The sequence below is a fragment of the Miniopterus natalensis genome, chromosome 8 (assembly GCF_054644295.1).
Source record: "Miniopterus natalensis isolate mMinNat1 chromosome 8, mMinNat1.hap1, whole genome shotgun sequence".
NCBI lineage: Eukaryota > Metazoa > Chordata > Mammalia > Chiroptera > Miniopteridae > Miniopterus > Miniopterus natalensis.
In genome coordinates this window covers 45,923,794-45,943,011 of record NC_142088.1, presented here as the reverse complement: position 1 = coordinate 45,943,011, position 19,218 = coordinate 45,923,794, and the positions used below count along the sequence as shown (strand labels likewise).

General features: G+C 34.7%; 1 protein-coding gene across 1 annotated transcript in view; it reads right to left on the bottom strand.

The window, feature by feature from the left end:
• The window catches only part of LOC107525958 (sodium channel protein type 3 subunit alpha), a 72,313-nt gene extending 53,344 nt beyond the window's left edge, over positions 1-18,969 (bottom strand). Inside the window, exons 1-8 of the mRNA XM_016198278.2 lie at positions 18,706-18,969; positions 13,546-13,664; positions 11,978-12,067; positions 7,787-7,915; positions 7,192-7,283; positions 5,909-6,181; positions 5,645-5,708; positions 904-1,045 (exon numbers count right to left, since the gene is read on the bottom strand). Of these exons, the coding sequence (XP_016053764.2) occupies positions 904-1,045; positions 5,645-5,708; positions 5,909-6,181; positions 7,192-7,283; positions 7,787-7,915; positions 11,978-12,067; positions 13,546-13,664; positions 18,706-18,969 (1,173 nt within the window). The remainder of the gene's footprint in view (positions 1-903; positions 1,046-5,644; positions 5,709-5,908; positions 6,182-7,191; positions 7,284-7,786; positions 7,916-11,977; positions 12,068-13,545; positions 13,665-18,705) is intronic.
• Positions 18,970-19,218: the final 249 nt, after the last annotated feature.

Genomic DNA, 19,218 nt, shown 5'->3' with positions numbered 1-19,218 from the left:
ATTAAATAATGAGGCCTGACTATAGTGTCATTTGATATAAGCACACACATTTCAAATTAGTGTATGTTGGATGTATATTTGAGCCCCACTAAAATTCTTTTCTTAGAGTCCACAATGCAGGGCAATATTACAAGTGAGAACAGTATTTCTAATTCCTTTCAGTGGAGTTTCACTTCCATAGCAGCCTATTTTCCACACCTCCTAGAAATAACATTTTTCTTCCCTCCTCTGCTAGTCCCAATTAACCATAGGTCTAATTTAAAATTTTTATATAATTGATTTTTAAAATCTTTCACATGCTTTTTTGTATGTAACATTTTTTGCATCCTCAATAGACTCTAGCACAATACCTTTCATATAAGAAGCCCTCAATATATGTGTACTGACTGAATGAACAATTGGGATCCTAGACACACTTGCTTTAAAGAGGACCTTCCTCTGTATTCTACAGTGTTATAAACAAGTATCCATATTTGTCCTTTTATGTATGTTCATTCAATGAAATCCCCTGCATGTTAATTTTAACATCACTGTGATGGCCTGAATGCTGTGTTCCCCTGAAATTCATATGTTGAAATCTTAATGCCCAATGTGATGGTTTTAGAAGGTGGGGCTTTTGGGAGGTGTTTAGATCATGAGGGTGGAGCTCTCATGAATGAGATTAGTGCCTTTTAAAAAGAGCCTCCAGAGAGATCCCTAGCCCCTTCCGCCACGTGATGATTACACAGTAAGATGGTGTCAGTTATGAACCAGAAAGAGGGCTCTGGCCAGGACGTGACCATCTTGGTGTCTTGATTTTGCACTTCCTAGACTCTAGAACTGTAAGCAATAGATTTCTGTTATTTATAAGCTACCTAGGTGTGGTATTTAGTTATGGCAGCCCAAATGGACTAAGACCCTTACCAATTGATAAAGGTTTTCCCAGTAGTCTTGAGTCATCAGTCGAAATAGGGACAAGAAAGCCCAGCTAAAGGTGTCAAAGCTCGTGTAGCCATAGTTGGGGTTTCGACCAGCCTTCACACAGATGTATCCTTCTGGACACTGGCTGTAAGAGAGAGAAATGGGCCTTAGGTCAGTGTAGCAGTTATTGCTATTTCAATCAGTGTTGCTGTCTGTGATTAATTTTCTTGTCCTTCATTTCCTGAACACTTCAGATAATTGCTCACAGTGAAACTCTTATCAGATGAAATTTATTAGGAAAACCAATAGAAAATTTAGGTGCAAAGAAGTCAGATTTATAGACATGTAGAATGGCAGAGAGGCAGCAACCATGCACTTTTGTCTCTGACACCATCAATATCCTGCTCTTTACAAAGTGGCAATGATCAATAATTTAAAATAAAAAGCCAGAAAAAAAGACAAAGGGGAATTAAGCTCAACTTAATGAGCTTCTTCATCAACCACTTTTGTAGAATTTTCTAAGATAAAATTTATATTTTGGAACAATTTTAGAGTTACAGAAAAATTGCAAAGAGTATGGAGACTTCCCATATATCTCATAACCAGTTTTCCATATTATTAACATCTTATGGTACATTTCAATCAATATTGATATATTATTATTAACCAAAGTCCATACTTCAGTAAGATTTTCTCAGTTTTCCTCCAACATCCTTTTTATGTTCCAAGATCCCATCCTGGACACCACATAAGTTCCTCTTGGCTGTGAGTTTCTCAGACTTTCCTTGTGTTTGATTACCTTGATAGTTTTAAGGAGTACTAGTAAGCTATTTTGAAGAATGTCCTTTAATTGAATTTTGTCTGTGTTTTTTGTGTGTTCTTTCTGATTAGATTGGGTTATGGATTTTTGGGAGGAAGACCAGAGAGGAAAAGTATTGTTATTGTCTCATCAAATCAAGGGTACAAAATATCAACATAGCATCACTGTTGATGCTAACTTTCATCACCTGACTCAAAGTGTGTGTCAGGTTTCCTCACTGCAAAGTTACTATTTTCTTCTTCTTTTCCCACACTACACTCTTTGGAATAAAATAGTTATATGCTGCCCACAGATACAGAGCAAGGAGTCATGATCCATGTTCTTAAGAGCACAGTTTATACATAAATTATTTAGGATTCTTCTGCATGAGAGACTTGTTTACTATCTCTCATTTATTTATCCATCTATTAACTCAGTCATTTATTTATATGAATATGTACTCATGGATATTCATTTTCTACTGTGAATTATAATCCAATTATGTATATTTTATTTTTTTGCTAAAATTGTTCCAGTTTTGGACATTGGGAACTTTCAGTTGACTCCTATATCTCCTTGACATAACCCCACGGTTATGTGTGCTTTTTTGTTGGCGTTTTATTGGTGTTTTTTAGCACTGTCTTACTTTCTGCTTCATGATCATCTTTTATATTTCCTGCTCCAGTGTTAGAATTAGCCATTTCTCCAAGGAGCCCTTATTCTTTTATTGGAGAATGGTATTAGAAGCCAAGATAAATGTATATATACACACCTCCTTGCTCTGTCACCTGAGGGTCTAGAAGTAATGACACCATCTTTGCAACAAACACTTAACACCCAGATCTTGGTTTCTAATAGCACATATATATTTCTATATGTAAGCATCTGTGCCTAGATGAACCTAAACATGAGGTCATACTCATGTCTCCAATTCTATTTTATTATCACAGGATCTTTGTAACTTCTCCTTTTGCTTATATTTAAACTCTCATACCAAAAGTAAGAAGCCTGGCTTCAGTTATCTGCTTTCCATATACTTAATATGTATGCATAATTATTTCAGGACTGTTAATTTATACTACCATGGGAAACAACTTGATCAACTAGAACACAGTTCCTTTTGCCTTTAGTCTTACAGTAGTACCTACTCATTTCCAGTTTTTTTAGATTAGCACTTATTCCCTCACCTTTTTCAGTGAGGTTATTTTATACAGTTTAAGCATATTTAGATACTTTTGTAACTTCCTGTATTTTAACCTGGGGTCTCCCAACCTCCCAAATGATTTTTAAAAATTTGCATACACTGTTCATTCTTTGTGTTGCAAAATTCTATGAGTTTTGACAAATGCTAATGTTCACCATTTAGAATCACACAGAATAGTTTCTCCACCCTATAAAAATCCCCTGTGCATAAACAAATCTCCTACTCTGAACCCCTGGAAAACACTGATATTTTTACCATCTCTATTGTTTACCTTTTTCAGAATGTCATATAATTGGAATTATACAGAATAGTGCCTTTTCAGATTGGCTTTCTTTGTCATGTATTAATGTGAATTTAAGGTTCATCAATGTTCTTTGTAGCCTGACAGCTTATTTCTTTTTTATCATTGAATAATTTTCATTCTATGAGTATACAACAATTTGTTTATCCACTCATGTACTGAAGAACATCTTGATTGTTTCCAGTTTCTTGTGATTATGAATACAGCTGCTCTAAATACTCACATGCAGACTTTTGTGTGGATATAAATTTTCAAATTAATTGTCTACATACCTAGTAGGGCAATTGCTAGATTGTATGGAAGACTGTTCATTTTGTAAGAAACTGCCAAATTGTCTTCCAAAATGGCTGTACTAATTGGCCTTATCCACCAGCAATGAAAGAGAATTCCTGTTGTTCTGCATCCTCATAAGCAGTTCGTATTGTCAGTTTCTTTGGATTTTAGCCATTCTAATAGGTATAGTAACTCGCTGCTGTTTTAATTTTCAGTTCCTTAATGAGAAATGATGTTGAGCTTTTTCTATATGCATGTGAGCCATCTGTATATATTCCTCCAGAAAATATCTGTTCAGATTTTTTTTGACCATTTTTAAATTGAGTTATTTGGTTTTTGTTGTTGAGTTTTGAGTGCTTTGTATATTTTGGATACAAGTCTTTTATCAGATATGTATTTTGCAAATATTTTCTCCCAATCAGTGGATTTTCTTTTTCTTTCTTTTACAGTGCCTTTGAAGATCAGGAGTTTCTCATTTTAATAAAACCCAAGTTACTTTTTTCTTTCATGAATTGCACTATTGGTGTTATTTTTAAAAAAACTCATAAAATCCAAAGTCAACTAGATTTTATTCCATGTTTTCTTAAAGAATTTTTATAATTTTGCATTTTACATTTAGGCCTATGATTGATTTTGAGTTAATTTTTGTGTAAGGTGTAAGATCTGTGTCTAGGTTCATTTCTTTGCATATGCATTTAAAATTGTTCCAGCACCATTTGTTGAAAAAACTTTCCTGTCTTCATTGTGTTGTATTTTCTTCATCAAAAATTAGCTAACTACATTTGTGTGGGTCTATTTCTTTGGCTTCCTGTTCTGTTTCATCAATCTATATGTTTATTATTTCCCAGTACCATACTGTTTTAATTACTATAGACTTACAAGAAGTCTTGAAATTGTGTATATATCTTTAGAATGTTATTTGACATTTAACAATAGAGCAGCTATCAATTTTACCAAGTAAATTAGCTAACCCATAGTATATACTCAGTAAAAGGAAGTGATTGTTATTATTTAAAAAGAATAAAGCATGCATTAACCAATCTTACAAAAAAAAATTTATCTAGTCTTTTACATTAACAATAATAATAAAAAATAATAGGTAACATGCAATAAATGTTTATGATGCGTCAGGTGCTAATAATTAATTACCATAACAACCAAAAGAGAGAGGTAATATTACTCTCCCCATTTTAGAAAGAAGTAAGCTCAGCTATAAAGAGCTTGGGACACTTTTCCAAGGTCAAAGAGTTTGTAAATGGTGGACTTAGGATCTGAACCCAGGCATATATGAACTGTAGAAGTTATGCTCTTATTTACTACACTTTACCAACAAAGGTTGGGGAACTATTAGGAAAAAATATCTCTCCTAAGCTCCATCTCTGTGACTGTTATATGTTTTCAATAATACACTTAGACCTTTATGGCTAAACCAGTTTCCAGTTTTCAAGGATGACTCAAACTACATTCTGTAAGTTCTGTGATTTAAGTCACTTACTATTGCTATCCCTTAGCTTTTTAAAATATTCAGTCTCAACCCTGACTTAAAATTAACTTCCAATACTCTTAGGAAAATATGTTAAGTACGAGGACTAGCAGGATGACTTAGGTATTGCAGCCTCTGTTACTGTGGAATGTGACCTCAAAGAACTGATAGGTATGCAGACTCAGATCTGAACATGCCCTTGGCACACGCCTGCCTCTTGGCTTCATTGCACACAGGGTTTCATGTGATTTCAAGAATATTAAGTCTCTCAAAGCTGTTTCCCAACTGGGTTTGCACCTTGAAGACCAGTTACACTCTGGGTCTTTTCCAGTCACATCAAAACTTATCGCATCTCCACATGCCCACACCAAGCCTCCCATCTTGTGTTCCTTTCCCTGTATTTCTTAACTGGCTCTGAAGTGTTTATGGAAAAGACAGACTATAGGCCTTCCCACTTTGGAGCAATAAGAGAAGTACATCTTACCTGTGAAACTTTGCAGGAAAGGTCTTCACCCAAAGGCATGGTTTTAATGTCTATGAGTTTAGACAGAGAAAGTACTTCCTAGGTAGGCAGCACCACTCTTTTTTTTCTATACATGTAACTACCCTTACATATTTTTTCTTAACTGTTTTTTTCCAAAGTGTTCTATATCTCTTAAAAAAAAAAAAAAAAGTGTTCCTTACCCTGCATCTGAGCCATTTCCACAGAGTAAAGGGTCATTTTGTCCTTCCAAAACATAAAAGTGACCTGTTAATGAGAAAATTAACTATTTTATTTCATATCAATCCTACAGACATTAAGAATAATGAGAGTATCTCAGTTACTTCCAAAATGGGCACCAAAAAAGCATATTTACAAAGATGGCTTCACACCCACAGCCTCAACTATTGACTGCTGAAAACTCTTTCAGCAACAGCTAAGGTCAGCAATGTAGCACTATTTCTTACTGTCATCTTCAATGTAATCCTTCCAGTTAAATGTGCTCGTTGTTACATTAACAAATGTCCCGTTGGAATCCGCTGTGCCATTAAAGAAGGAAGTGGTGTTGCTTTCGAAAGCAGAATCGCTTGGGGGCCACTGCAAGCATTTATTCCGCAGGTTGCCCATGAAGAGCTGCAGCCCGATCAGCGCAAACACGCTCAGACAGAACACGGTCAGGATCATGACGTCGGAGAGCTTCTTCACGGACTGGATCAGGGCCCCCACGATGGTCTTCAGGCCTGAGGAGAGAGGAGGACCGCCAGCTGAGGAGCAGTGCATACCCACAGGGTCCCCTTCACAGGCACATGCATCCCCTTTTCCCGCAGTCGTTTGGCTGCTTAGACATCCCAGCTTTATGGACAGCCAGATGGTTTGAGAAATGGATGAAGAGCAGGTTTCATTTACGAACAGTGTGCTTTCTGGAAGTTAAAAATGAAAGCGTCGGTATCCAGGCAGGAGGGTGTTTGTGCGTGTGGTTTTACATGCTGCCACAAACATGAAAAGACAAACTCACAATTATGTTTCATTTCAGATTTTGTGTTTCATGAAGCTATTTCCCTCCAAGCCATTCTTTATACTAGCTTCCAAGTAGCAATGATTTAGAGGAGAAAAGTGTTTTAAAATGGTAAAAACATCCCTGTGCATACTGTTTAGTAGTTATCTTTTCTCTAAAAAGAAAGATCCATTTTCAGAACAGATCTGCAGTGAGTGGTAAAATCCACACTAGTTAGTAGAGCCATGGTAGCAAAGCTATCTTAAGAATGCAAAAGAGAAAACTTTACATTATAAATACCAAAAAAAAAAAAAAAAAAAGGAGAGAGAGCAAAACTAGTATTTCTTTATAGACATCTCATGCAATTTTCTGTTAAACTCAAAGGCTGACTTGATAAATAAGCATGGGATTTCTAAAATTTTAGGAGCTGAGATGCATTGAAAAATCAGTTAGCATTCTCAAAGGTGACAACCAAGGCTAATAAGCAACAGGGCTAATGTTATAACTGTGATTTCAACTTCACTATTATTTTAGTATCTTCAGTCAGCCTTGGTGTTTAACTCAGTTCTCACCTGGAATGACTGAAATTGTTTTCAATGCTGGGAGAACTCTGAATGTTCTCAACACTGAGACATTGCCCAGGTCCACAAACTCTGTCACATATCTGCATTCGGGGAGTTTACACACAAGCACAACAACACACAAGGAAAGTTGAAGATATAAGGGGCCTACCATCTTATACCATTTTCTTCTTACCTGGGATTACAGAAATAGTTTTCAGAGCTCTCAAGACTCTGAAAGTTCGAAGAGCTGAAACATTGCCTAGGTTTACAAATTCTGTTATATACCTGTAGAAGGAAATCAGAGTTACTGATCGTTTTGGCAAAGTTTATATTAAATAAAGACGGAAAGCTGGGTTTGGCATATAAAGTCCCTTGAGTTTAACAAATGGAATTGCTGTAGAGCTCGAGGTGCCATATGGTAAAAGCTGTTTTTAAGGAATACAATTTTGTTGCTTTATTTCAATGTAATTTTCACTAATGTAAACAAATGTCTTCGCAAAACTAATGTAAACTAAGTACAGTTGGTGGTATTAAACTATAGTCAATGAATAACTTCATTTTGATGAAGGGGAAGACTATATGACATGAAAGTAATACCAAATTTTGCTCATTTACCAGATAAACATATCTTGTAATATGTATTCTAATGTGTATTCTCAAAATATATGGAGCACATAGTTAATTTGGTTAATGAGAATACTTTACACTTAAAATATGACACAACAACCTGATTTATGCTGCAACTATTTCCATTCCTTTGAGCTTAATGATTTTTCAAAAATACTCACGCCATCACAATGACACTGAAATCCAGCCAGTTCCATGGATCACGAAGGAACGTAAAATTTTCTAAGCAAAATCCTCTTGCCAAGATTTTTATCAGTGACTCAAAGGTATAGATCCCAGTGAATGTGTACCTAGGAAAAACATCCAAACAAAAATTAACAGTTTTGTTTGAACTGTTAAAATAGGTGTTTTTAAATATAGCAAATCCCTTCCTTTTGTGGTTTTTCAATTTACTAAAATTTTGTTCCTATTTTCACTTACCAAAAAACCCCCACAATCTACTAGTTTAATTAATCTTAGAAACCTGAGTAAAGGGTTAAACTGAAGAGATAATATCTTCCCCAAATAATATGATCTTGTTTACTACTTAGGTTTTAGAATAATAGTTTCATGTGTTTAACCCTCTAGAGCAGAGGTGGGGAAATTTTTCTGCCAAGGGCCATTTGAATATTTATAACAGCATTCTCTGGCCATACAAATTATCAACTTAAAAATTAGCTATGATAAATGCTCCTAGGTTTATTGAATTTTGAGTCCTGACTGCGGTGCCTTGGCAGGGCCAGACTAAATGATTTTGTAGGCCATATATGGCCCATGAGCTGGATGTTCCCCACAGCTGCCCTAGAGCCACACTGTCTGATATAAGCTACATATGCAGTTTTCAAATTTCTTATAGCCAAATAAAAAAGAAGGAACCAGCCCAGCTGGGCATGGCTCAGTGGTTGAGCATCCACCTAGGATCCAGGAGCTCAAGGTTCGATTCCTGCTCAGGGCACATGCCTGGGTTGCGGGCTCCATCCCCAGGAGGGAGCATGCAGGAGGCAGCCAATCAATGACTCCCTCATCATTGATGTTTTTATCTCTCTCTTCCCCTCCCTTCCTCTCTCTGAAATCAATAAAGATATACTAAAAGAAAAAAAAAGAAAAAAAGAGGAAACAGTGAGCCTAATTTTTACATTATATTTTAATTAAACCAATATATCTAAAATATTACCATTTCAATCATTAAGACTAGCCAAATTTCAAGCTTCAATAGCCACACATGGTTGGTGTCTCCCTCACTGGACAGTACAGCTCTAGAGGTACCATTTTGTGGGCTTGTTTATTTATAATAAAATATTTCATTCAAATTTCATAATGATTATAATTATTTTTAGTGATATTTTACATGCCTAATCTAGAAAATAGACAAGAATCAGGCACAGAGTTATAAAACTGCTTCTCTCTATATATATATTTATATACACATATATATTATCACAAGAAACTTTTCAATCCATTCGTTTTTAAGTGTGTGTGTGTGCACAATGACCAAATTTCAGATATAAAATCCTGAATCTAACCTTGAACCAGCTACTATCTCTATGCAATTGGACCAAATCACTTAAACATGCTCAGATTCAAATTTCAGCCCCCAAAATGGTGAAAGACTTTTCCATTTCCTGTTTGACATAGGGCATTTCTAGCCCTTCCTTCATTGAGTGTTGACAATGTAAGTTATTTCTGTTTCTTCCAAAAATAGTTGAAGTACTTGTTTTTCAACATTGTGTTCTTTTTAAAAGTGCAATTTAAGTTTATTCTTCAGATTATTTCACCCAAGCCACAAAAATTTGATTTACTCTTATTAAAAATCATATTTTCCAGCCTAGTAGAATTTTATATATGAAAAACGTTAGGAGTGTTATTTTGCACTGTTTTCTGTAGAAAATTTTCTCATATGAGGGACAAAGAAATCACAGAAAATGTGTTTAGAAATCTCCACATCTAGTTTTCCTAAGAACAATCTTCCTCCTTTTTTAACCAATTCAGTAGATTTCATAAGGAATATATTTAATTGCTAACTTTATTTATTATGAAGTAACTGACTTTATTGGGAAGAGATAATTTGCGATATACAGCTTATGTTTACTTGTGTTTTAGTTTGATTCTTATGTATTGCACATAATCATCAAGACATTACTGCTTGGAGAGAAAGCGGGCCTTATAAAAGTTCACGTATGTTCTATCTATCATCCTAAGGCTTGGGGCCTTATGGCCTATACTTACACAATTCTAAGTAATCTGCAGTTACTGGGAGTGAGATTAAAGTTCCTACTTCTATTCCTTTCTTGGAAAAGTAAGGAAACTTTGTTGGGATATTTGGAGTATATTGTGAGTGTTGATAGCTATCGAAGGAAGAGAGTCCTAGAGCTTAACATCTGAGACAGACCGCACACAACAGGTGTTCAGAAGTGCGTATTAGCAAACTAGATGGAACAGGTAACTGAGAATCCAGGGCACCCGGTCTTTCTTGGCGCTGTGCCTGCTAGGTTCCTAATTGTCCTATTGATTCGGTCCAGGGTTTTTTTCACCCTTGTAATTATGGTGTCTATAGAAGTGGCTTGCCTTATGTAATAGGGCCCTCACTACACAATATCTCCTCAGGCCATATCTGTGCATGCCAGCTCTTTGTCCTTTGTAAAGGGACAGTTTCTGATATCATGTCTCCTGTTTTCATATCAGAACCAAATTGTCTTCTCTTTTCATTGGACTTCGGGGATTGTAGGGTTTTTTGTGGGGTGTTTTTTTTTTGTTCTTTTTTTTTTCTGTAACCACTAATATTTTGCTTGTTTTCTTGCTAGAGATAATTGATCAGGAAACCTGTGTAAACTTCTCCAAATGAAAGATATAATTCAAAAACAATTGTAAGGCTAATTCTATTTTCATAATGGATATAGTCAACTCTAAAATGGCTTTAAGAATGTTGTTAAATGGCTGGCTTCAAATATAAAAACTGGGTTTTCTACTGAAATGATTTCTAGGGAGCATTTCCAAGCTACTGTAAACAATCTTTAATGTGTTAAATCACTAGCAAATGATGGCTTAGGGTGGCACAATAAATCTTCATAGAAATTGATAAAAATAGTTAGAAATAAAAGTGACAGTATTTATAAAAATAACTCAACTCTTATTGGACATTATTTTTAAAACTATGATAATAAAAAATCATTTTTTTACTAAACCAAATACCTAATTATCATATTATACTATTCATAAATAGCTTATATACCCTAAACATCTTGTGTTTGACTAAAATAATCCCACAAACATCTTCCTTTATCATGAATGACCTCATGTGTGGCTTATAAATTAGGGAATGATGTTGATCTGATGCAGAAATTGGGTTATGTAATGCACAATTTCCCCTAGCATATTGATGTTTTGAAACAATCAAAGGCATATTTTCCCCACACTTAAGTAGAACATCCTGAACAATAAAATACCTTAATACTAAAGCAGAAAATTGACAGAAGTGCCTTCTTTAGTGCAAGTAGGGGCTGGTTTAACATGCCCAAGGACTCCTGTGCCTCTTATAATAATTGAATCAAATGTTTTATTTTGGTGATATCTTACAAATGTCCCCAGGGTGAAAGGATGAGGCCCAGGGTTTGAGACTGCAAAGCAGTTGCTGGCTGTGATTAGGTACAAATGTCCATAGAGAGTTAACTGAGCCAATATCTATTCATTGGAATTGTTATTGTTATTATTAGTGTTCTAATTACAAAGCTTCATAAGTTTTGAGTGATCTTTCCTTACTCATCTTTTCTCCTTAAGGCCTTTTATTTTGGGGGCATGCTCTTGCAGAGACATTTAATTTCTTTCATAGAACACATCTCCAGTGTTTTAGCACACATGCTGTGTCTAAGTAAACTATATATCTGAATCTCAGTAACTTAATTACCTAAATGTATTTTTCCTAAATATAACATATAATAAAAATGCCTAATATAATAATATAGAGCTGAACACTTAAATCTATTTTATCAGAATATAGCAATAATAGTAATACACTAGAATAAAATTATTTTATTCATCAAATCACTCAAATGGTCAACGTATTTTATCTAAAATATGTAACTATGATTATTAACTTTTATACTAAATGATTGGTTTTATTAGCTAGTACATACTATTTATAACCTTTCTTAAATAGATACTATATCTTGAATTTTGGGGGGAAAAATACTTACCTTATAGAAAAAACTCCCCCAAAGGACTTCCCTTATCTTCTTTTATATTATGGAAATAATTTTTTCTTAGAAGTGTTTAGCCTGACTTCAAAAACTGGAAACCACACGTCAGACCATACCATAAGGAAACTGCTAGAGGATTTGAGTGTGCATTTCTCATTGCAAGAAGTCATTCCTACTTACTCTACATTCTTTGTCCAGTCTGGAGGGTTACTCAAGGTCATAAATACACAGTTGGTCAAAATAGTGCACATGATAAGCATGCTGAATAAAGTAGATTAGTTAAGGAATAAATGCTGGTACATTATCATGGTCATTTACAAATGATCCAACATACACAAAAATCAGCAACATAAATTACCTGTGACATTAACCTACTTATTATTTGTTTTAAAACAGTGGCAAAAATAATAAGACACTCCAAAGCCTGTCATATATTCTTAGTCCATTCTTTTTTACATTTTACATCATTTCCTCACAAAACTGAATTTAATAAAAAGAGTTTGCTATTTGAAGCAAGTGGAATTCTACATTCCAATCAGTTGTGTAAAATTTAACTGCATGGAGAAATGACCATTCTTCAGGGAGTTTACAGTATAATACAAGGTAAAAGTTATAGTTCAGATACAACTTAAAATATCCACTGACTGGCAAAATGTCAATAAATGCACTCTAAAAAGCCTAAGAATGGATAGGCAGGTATAGTCAAGGATACCACTGACTGAGAAGTCTACTGTAACGAGGTACTCTAGTAGTCTTATAGTGACTAAACAATAAACACTATTTTGAGACCTTCCTGAGAATTAGTGTAATAATTTCTCTTAGGATCTCAATCCAGACTTCACTCTAAGGAAGCTTATGATTATTTTGAAGTGAATCTTTTATTTTTAAATATAAATATTAAACCATAGAATGAGAGAATTTAAATGTACCTCAAAAGGTTATCAGTTCTATTTGCCCTTTCTCTAGGGTAACCAGTCTTTTGTCTCTCTTTGTTTTTATACAAGCCTATATTGAATTTGACTGTAAGAAATGCTCATTCTTGAAATTGCCTCAAAAGAGCATGTTTCTATTTTATCATTACTTATTTGAAAATTTTATTGAAATCCACACATTTCTGTCATTTTACATATATTTTTTTACTATCATTGCCATTAGTTTTAAGTTCAATGATTTAAAAAATATATGTTACCAATCAGATACATAGGCACATAGTAGTTTAATAAATATTTACTGAAAGCAGCAGGAAGGAAGGAAAGAGGAAGGAGGGAAGAAGGGAAGGGGGTGGACAGCCAGACCCAGGTGCTGAAGATACAGAGCCAATTTAGGCAAAAAAAAAATTTGAACATTTAGTAATATAGATTATAATTCAACAGACTATGTTTCTTTAGCAATGGTTCTATATGGTCTAACTGAGGTTAATAAAAGTGTGAAGGAGCTTTGCTGTTGTTCCTACTGCATAGTGTGTTTCACTTACATATTCACTGTCATAGCTGCAGTTTTACTTGTAGTATCATTCTATAATAATACAATAGTCATTCTATGATACAATAGTCATTCTCTAACATAATATTCTATAAATAGATTAGTCATTCTATAATTTTTATGTCGCAGAAAATCAATCACAACAATAGATCACAAATTGTTACCATTAATTTCAAAGAAATTTTATATATATTTTAAAAGAATGACATTTTGTAAAATATCAACCACTAGAAGCATCATTGAGACAATTCACTAGAAAAGGATATGAATGTACCAAAATCTTAATAGCAATTTTTCTAACAGGGTTTAGCGGAGTTAAAATATACAAGGCAGAGGTGGCACTGAATCGGAAAATTGCCTTCCCTTTATTCAATACTATAAAAGTCTGAAAAAGAAAACATGAGAAAAATGAATAGATTAGTAATTTGAAAAGCTAATACATGTGAAGAACTTTTTACCTGATCTTTTTTTCAAACTTGTTTGTTTAAACCAGTTGGTATAGCATAACATAAACGTGGTAAATGTTTGTCCCCTAAAATAACATACAGCTACCAATAAAAATAAGACTTAACATTATCTAGTCTGGCTCTAAGGTTCCAACTTTATGATACAAATTAATATCCTACCCAGAATTTTTACCAAGTTATAAGGTAACTTTACAGACTCAATTCTATTTAAAACTTACCATCTGTCTACAGCTTTGGTAACTTTTCAGTTTATTCTGTACATGTTGCTGCTAAAATAATCTTTTATAAATATTTTTATCACATCAAGTCTTTTACCTTCAATGCTTAGGAAGACTCTATTTTCCCTAGGGTAGTTGTCCTACTTTAAAATGTTCAAAGCCTGGTTTTGCTGATTCTGTAGATCTGCTGGTAACACTGAGAAGGGACAGTTACATGAAAACTAGGCTAAAATACATTATTTTGAAGACAATTCTATAGCTAAAAGCTTATAATCTGAAACCTATAATCATCAACTTAGCATTTAAGCTATGCTACCCAGTGATTACCTACCACATCTCTCTAGGATCATCTTTTCTTTTTTTCCAATAAGGCAACTCTACTCCAGCCAATTCAGCCCACTTGTCAATCCCACTCACAACCTGTCACTTTCTCCCTCTGACTCTGAAAAAGAGTGTCATAGAATCCTAGAGGAAAGAGAACCTGAGAGGTCATCTCTGCAAACTCCCTCTCATTTCAGGTCCATAACAGACCTAACAATAAGATCCCACCTACATTGCCCCATGACTATATGAAAGGTTCTTAGCTTTGTCTGTGTATTAGAGTCTTCTGGGGTGATTTTTAAAATTGCCAGTATTCTAAAGGATGGGCATGGACATGGCTATGTTTAAAAATTTCCTCAGATCATTCTAATATTCAGCCAGAGTTGAAAATTCCTACTCTCTGGGAATGTCACCAGCTATCGAAATCACCTCTTCCATCATGTCTTTCCAAAAAAAATTGCATTGTTTTCTGATCACTCCCTAATTGTTTCCTTTACCAGTTAAGTCTTGGTATATTAATTTGTACACATTGGCATGTTGCTTGTCATTATAGTCAAGTAGCAATTTGCATGTAGGGTTCATTGCACTTAGCACTAGTTAGAAGCTGTTATAAACCTTTGAGCATAAAGAAATTGCAATCTTCTTTTCCTCCACATTTTTCACAGCATTTAATAGTGTTATTTACAAATAAATACTTGTTTTAATTAAATATGGGTTTAACCTTTAAGATGCCATTTACCTTTAAGACATCTATTCTATATACCTATTTACTTAATAATATGTTTTTGCCCTTTAAGGGCTATATCCTGTACGTTAATGTTCACCGACAGCATGCTCTGTTTGAATAGGTAGTCAGAAACATATTGTGAGTATAAAGGGCAGAGAAAACCATTTCTCTACACATTGCCCTTTTGTATTTAAGACCATGAATCCAACCATTATCTAACCAACCATTTTTAAAAAAATGAACTACATTCTGTAAATTTGAACAATTCTATGAAGAGGGCAAGTAAACCATTCTGAACTAGCACTGATATTATCCAGAAGGGACAGTAGACATGGGAAAACTGCCCTTGAAGCACAAACAAATTAAAGGATTTTCTCAAATTTACAGGATTAGATCATCTAATATCATCAAACAATCTGGACCCATTTAGGCCGTCAATGACAGCAATAACATGTGAAGTTCACCACAATTCAAGGTGCATTTGCTTATGCTTTTTGAAACAATTTCCCTGAAAAGCAATCACCACTTGTAACATTAGGAGAAGATTTTATTTTGAAAAATATCCAAAAACAAAGTGAAAGGAAACAAACTGTTCCTTTACACATGAACTCTTATGCTCCTCCTGCACGATTAACCAGTGTGGTACTAATGGGATTAAAAATGACATGCCAAAGGCATCCCCATTGAATTTGCAGGCTCTGGAACACAGCAGGACTTAAGAACAAAAGGGCAGTTTATTTCTGGAAAACAACACCTAACACCAAGAAAACCTTGAATTCTGAGAAGCAAGGAATGAAATACTAATGTCCTGTATAGGGAAAGAATTACAAGAAAGACATTTGAAATGTGGGGTTCTGGTATTGAGAGATGCAGCTAAACTGAAAATACTTGAGAAAATGACAGATAATTGGGGGAAGAATAAATAGTGTCAATTCCAAAATCTGGTCTTCAAGTAATGATAAGTAATGTGGTTACATATATATTGTGTTTACTAAAAGTTTTACTACTTGGGGCAAGAATAAGCTTTACATCTTTTGAGTAGGAAGGACCACCCCAATCAGAGAATTCAAAAAATTATACAACCAATTGTTTTAACATTTTCTTTTATTATATTAATAGACACCAGGTGTAGTTTTGCTTATTGGTTAAGAGCTCTGCCTAGGCTCAAATCCTCAATTCACCACTTATAATGTGTGATCTTGGGCAAGTTACTTAACCTCTCTGGGCTTCTCTTTTCATCTGTAAAATGATGCTAGCATAGGACCTGCTCCCACTGGCTCTTTGAATATCAAATGAGTTATGTTTGAGTTCTACTCAAACAGTGCCTTACAAAGTGTGTGCACAACAAATGTTAGCTACTATTATTGTCACTGTCACTGTTCTTAACTCATTTCCTGGTCAACTTAAATGTCATTAAAATACATTGTGATGTTGCTGGTCTGATTAAATTAGGTACGCAAATGTATCTTTAATGGCAGCAGTCGCATAATGCTTTACAAGTTTAAAATGCCTTTCTCCTGCATTATTTCATAATTAAGGTAAGCTTCATACCATATCCTAAAGTTCCAGAACTTCTCCATGAGCTTCTTGCATTTGCTCTACCTATCCCAAGAATCACACACTCACTTTTTCTTCCACAGCGCCTCACTCATCTTTATAGACATTTCATAAAGGAAAACAGTGCAGCCGACAGTAATGAGAAAACAGTCTAGATGTCTCTCAAAATGGGGCACAGCCATCATCAATAAATCGAGGCCCAAGTCTGGTTCTCAGACAGGGAGGCAATTAAAACTGACTTTGGTAGCACACAGAGAGCAGTTCTGTGTCCAAGCGGCATACTCGCATTAACCAAGCTTGAAAGTCTAACGTATGAAATCATAACGCCAACACATTTATTTACAGTGAGATATATTACTTTCACATGGACTGAAATAATTGCAATAGCATAACCAGCAGTCTTTCCTTTTAAGCAGATCTATGGGAAGACAAATTATAATAAGGTTCTTTGCTGACATTGGAGTCTAAAAAAACGACTTAATCAAATGACTCAGAATGCTTGGCTTCTCTGTTAGGTAGCCCCTCTGCAATGAAGTAGCCTTCATTTTGGGAGGAAAATGCTTTCAGGGATACTGCTAAATATCGGTCTCCCTTGGAAGATGCTAAAGTTAATCTCTATGATTCTCTTTCCCCCCCATTAATTTTACCATTTCCCTTTCTTAAAGACATTTCCTGTCTTTAAGTGGCAAATCCATTTGATCGTGTTAGAGTAAGTAATACCCCTGTTTCTTCAAGGTTTCTTTGCAAATAAACCCTTTTCAGAGGAGAGCTGTTTTCCAGTTTGTCAGGGGATGCCTCACTGTCATCATCATGTGTAATAACACAGCAACCAAACTTCAAAATTTTCTTTATCCATTCTGTAGAAAAGTGCTGGAATAAATTACTTTTAGAAATACATTAATATACAGGGATGGGCAAAAGTAGTTTTACAATTGTGAGTACACAAAATACACAGTTTATTCTTGTATTATTATTTATTAATTGTTGTGTTATTTTCTATATGAACAACTGTAAACTTACTTACAGTATACTAAATGCCAACCCTGTATACTAAATGCCACCTTTTATGAAACTAGTTTAAAAGGAAAAAAGAAAGGACCTGTTTAGCTATTTAATTTTGGGGTTATGGCTTTAAATAAAACATTTTAAAGCTTGCTGCTCAAAGTGTGGCCCATGTCCTAGCAGCATCAGTCCCACTCAGTGGCTGCTTAGAAATGTAGAATCTCCGGCCCCACCCAGATCTATGTAATCAGAGTCTGTTTTCAACAAGATCCTCAGGCGGTAAGTAAGTACATGCAAGTTTGAGAAGCACGCTTTAAAGTAGTGGGGATAGTTCCATGTCTGAATGGTTGATGTCAGTTCCATTAGCCGTCACTTACAAAGTTAAATTATATACTGCTAAAGAATGCAATTTCATTCACCATTTCTTTTAAAAGGGATGACTTCAATGAATAAAGGTGTTCAGTATCTTCTTTAATTCATAATCCACCAACTCATGATGATATTAACTTATCTTTATTTCTACATAGACCTGTTTGTATGCTCGTGAATGGGAAATGTAAATTGTGGTTACAAAACACCAAAGTACTCAATTAGAAAATGTAGAATTTTTCATCATTAAAAAGTGTATATCCTATAAAATAGTGCACAGCTGGTTTAACTTAAAAAATAACAAAGATACAAAAAACAAACAAACAAAAAACCCTAGCTAATTCTGACAAAAATTATGTGGTTATTCTAGCACCAGGAACCCCAAATAGGAACTAAAAAATAAGAACATTTGCCCATAACTCTTTTGCCTGGCTATTATTTTCTTGTATACCATGTGCTTAAATATGTCAACAGTAACAGATATCAAATTTTTTTTGCTTTGTTAATGTCAATTTTAATTCTGTCTCAATTGCTGTGAATTTATAGAAACGGTGGATCTCTTCGTGTCTTTCCCAGTAGCCAAATCTTGACTTCATTTCTTATAAGTGTTTCTGCTCATTATAGTATAAAATTTTAACAGTAGAAAAACTGCGATGCAGTGTGCATATGAGCCTGAGAAAAGTATATTAATGTTAAGTGTTGAATCAAAGACTTAACTTTGGAAGTAGAGCTGAACCTCTTTCAGAAGATGAAATTGACACTCACTTTCTTACTGATGTAGTACGGGTCCAGGTCCTCCAGGGGCTCTGACACCATCTCAGGAGGGATGTCTCCGTAAATAAATGGAAGGTTTTTCCCAGCTTCCAAGTCACTATTTGGCTTTGGTTTGTTCTCATCATCATTGTCTTGTTCTCTCTTGGGGTTCTTGACTTTCTCTTCTGCAGCACGTTTTTCGATAGCAGCAAGAGATTCTCTAGTGAAAAGGCGGAAGCTTTCAGGTCCCGGGGGTACCAGCAGTGCCTGTGCCATCTTTTCATCCTGCACATTTAATTACGTTGAGCTTCTTGCATAAGAATTGCTAAAAATAAAAATAAAAAAATTGGCTGAGAGTTAGGAAAGCGAGTGAATGAGAAGGATTAAGAAAATCAACCAAGATGTTATTTAATGTTCCTTCTAGTAATTTTTTAAAAGTATAAACATTAAGTCGTGCTTTTAGCGCTGCACTACAAATTTTAACTTAGAAACACCATCATTCAATCTAATTTTTAAAAAATATGT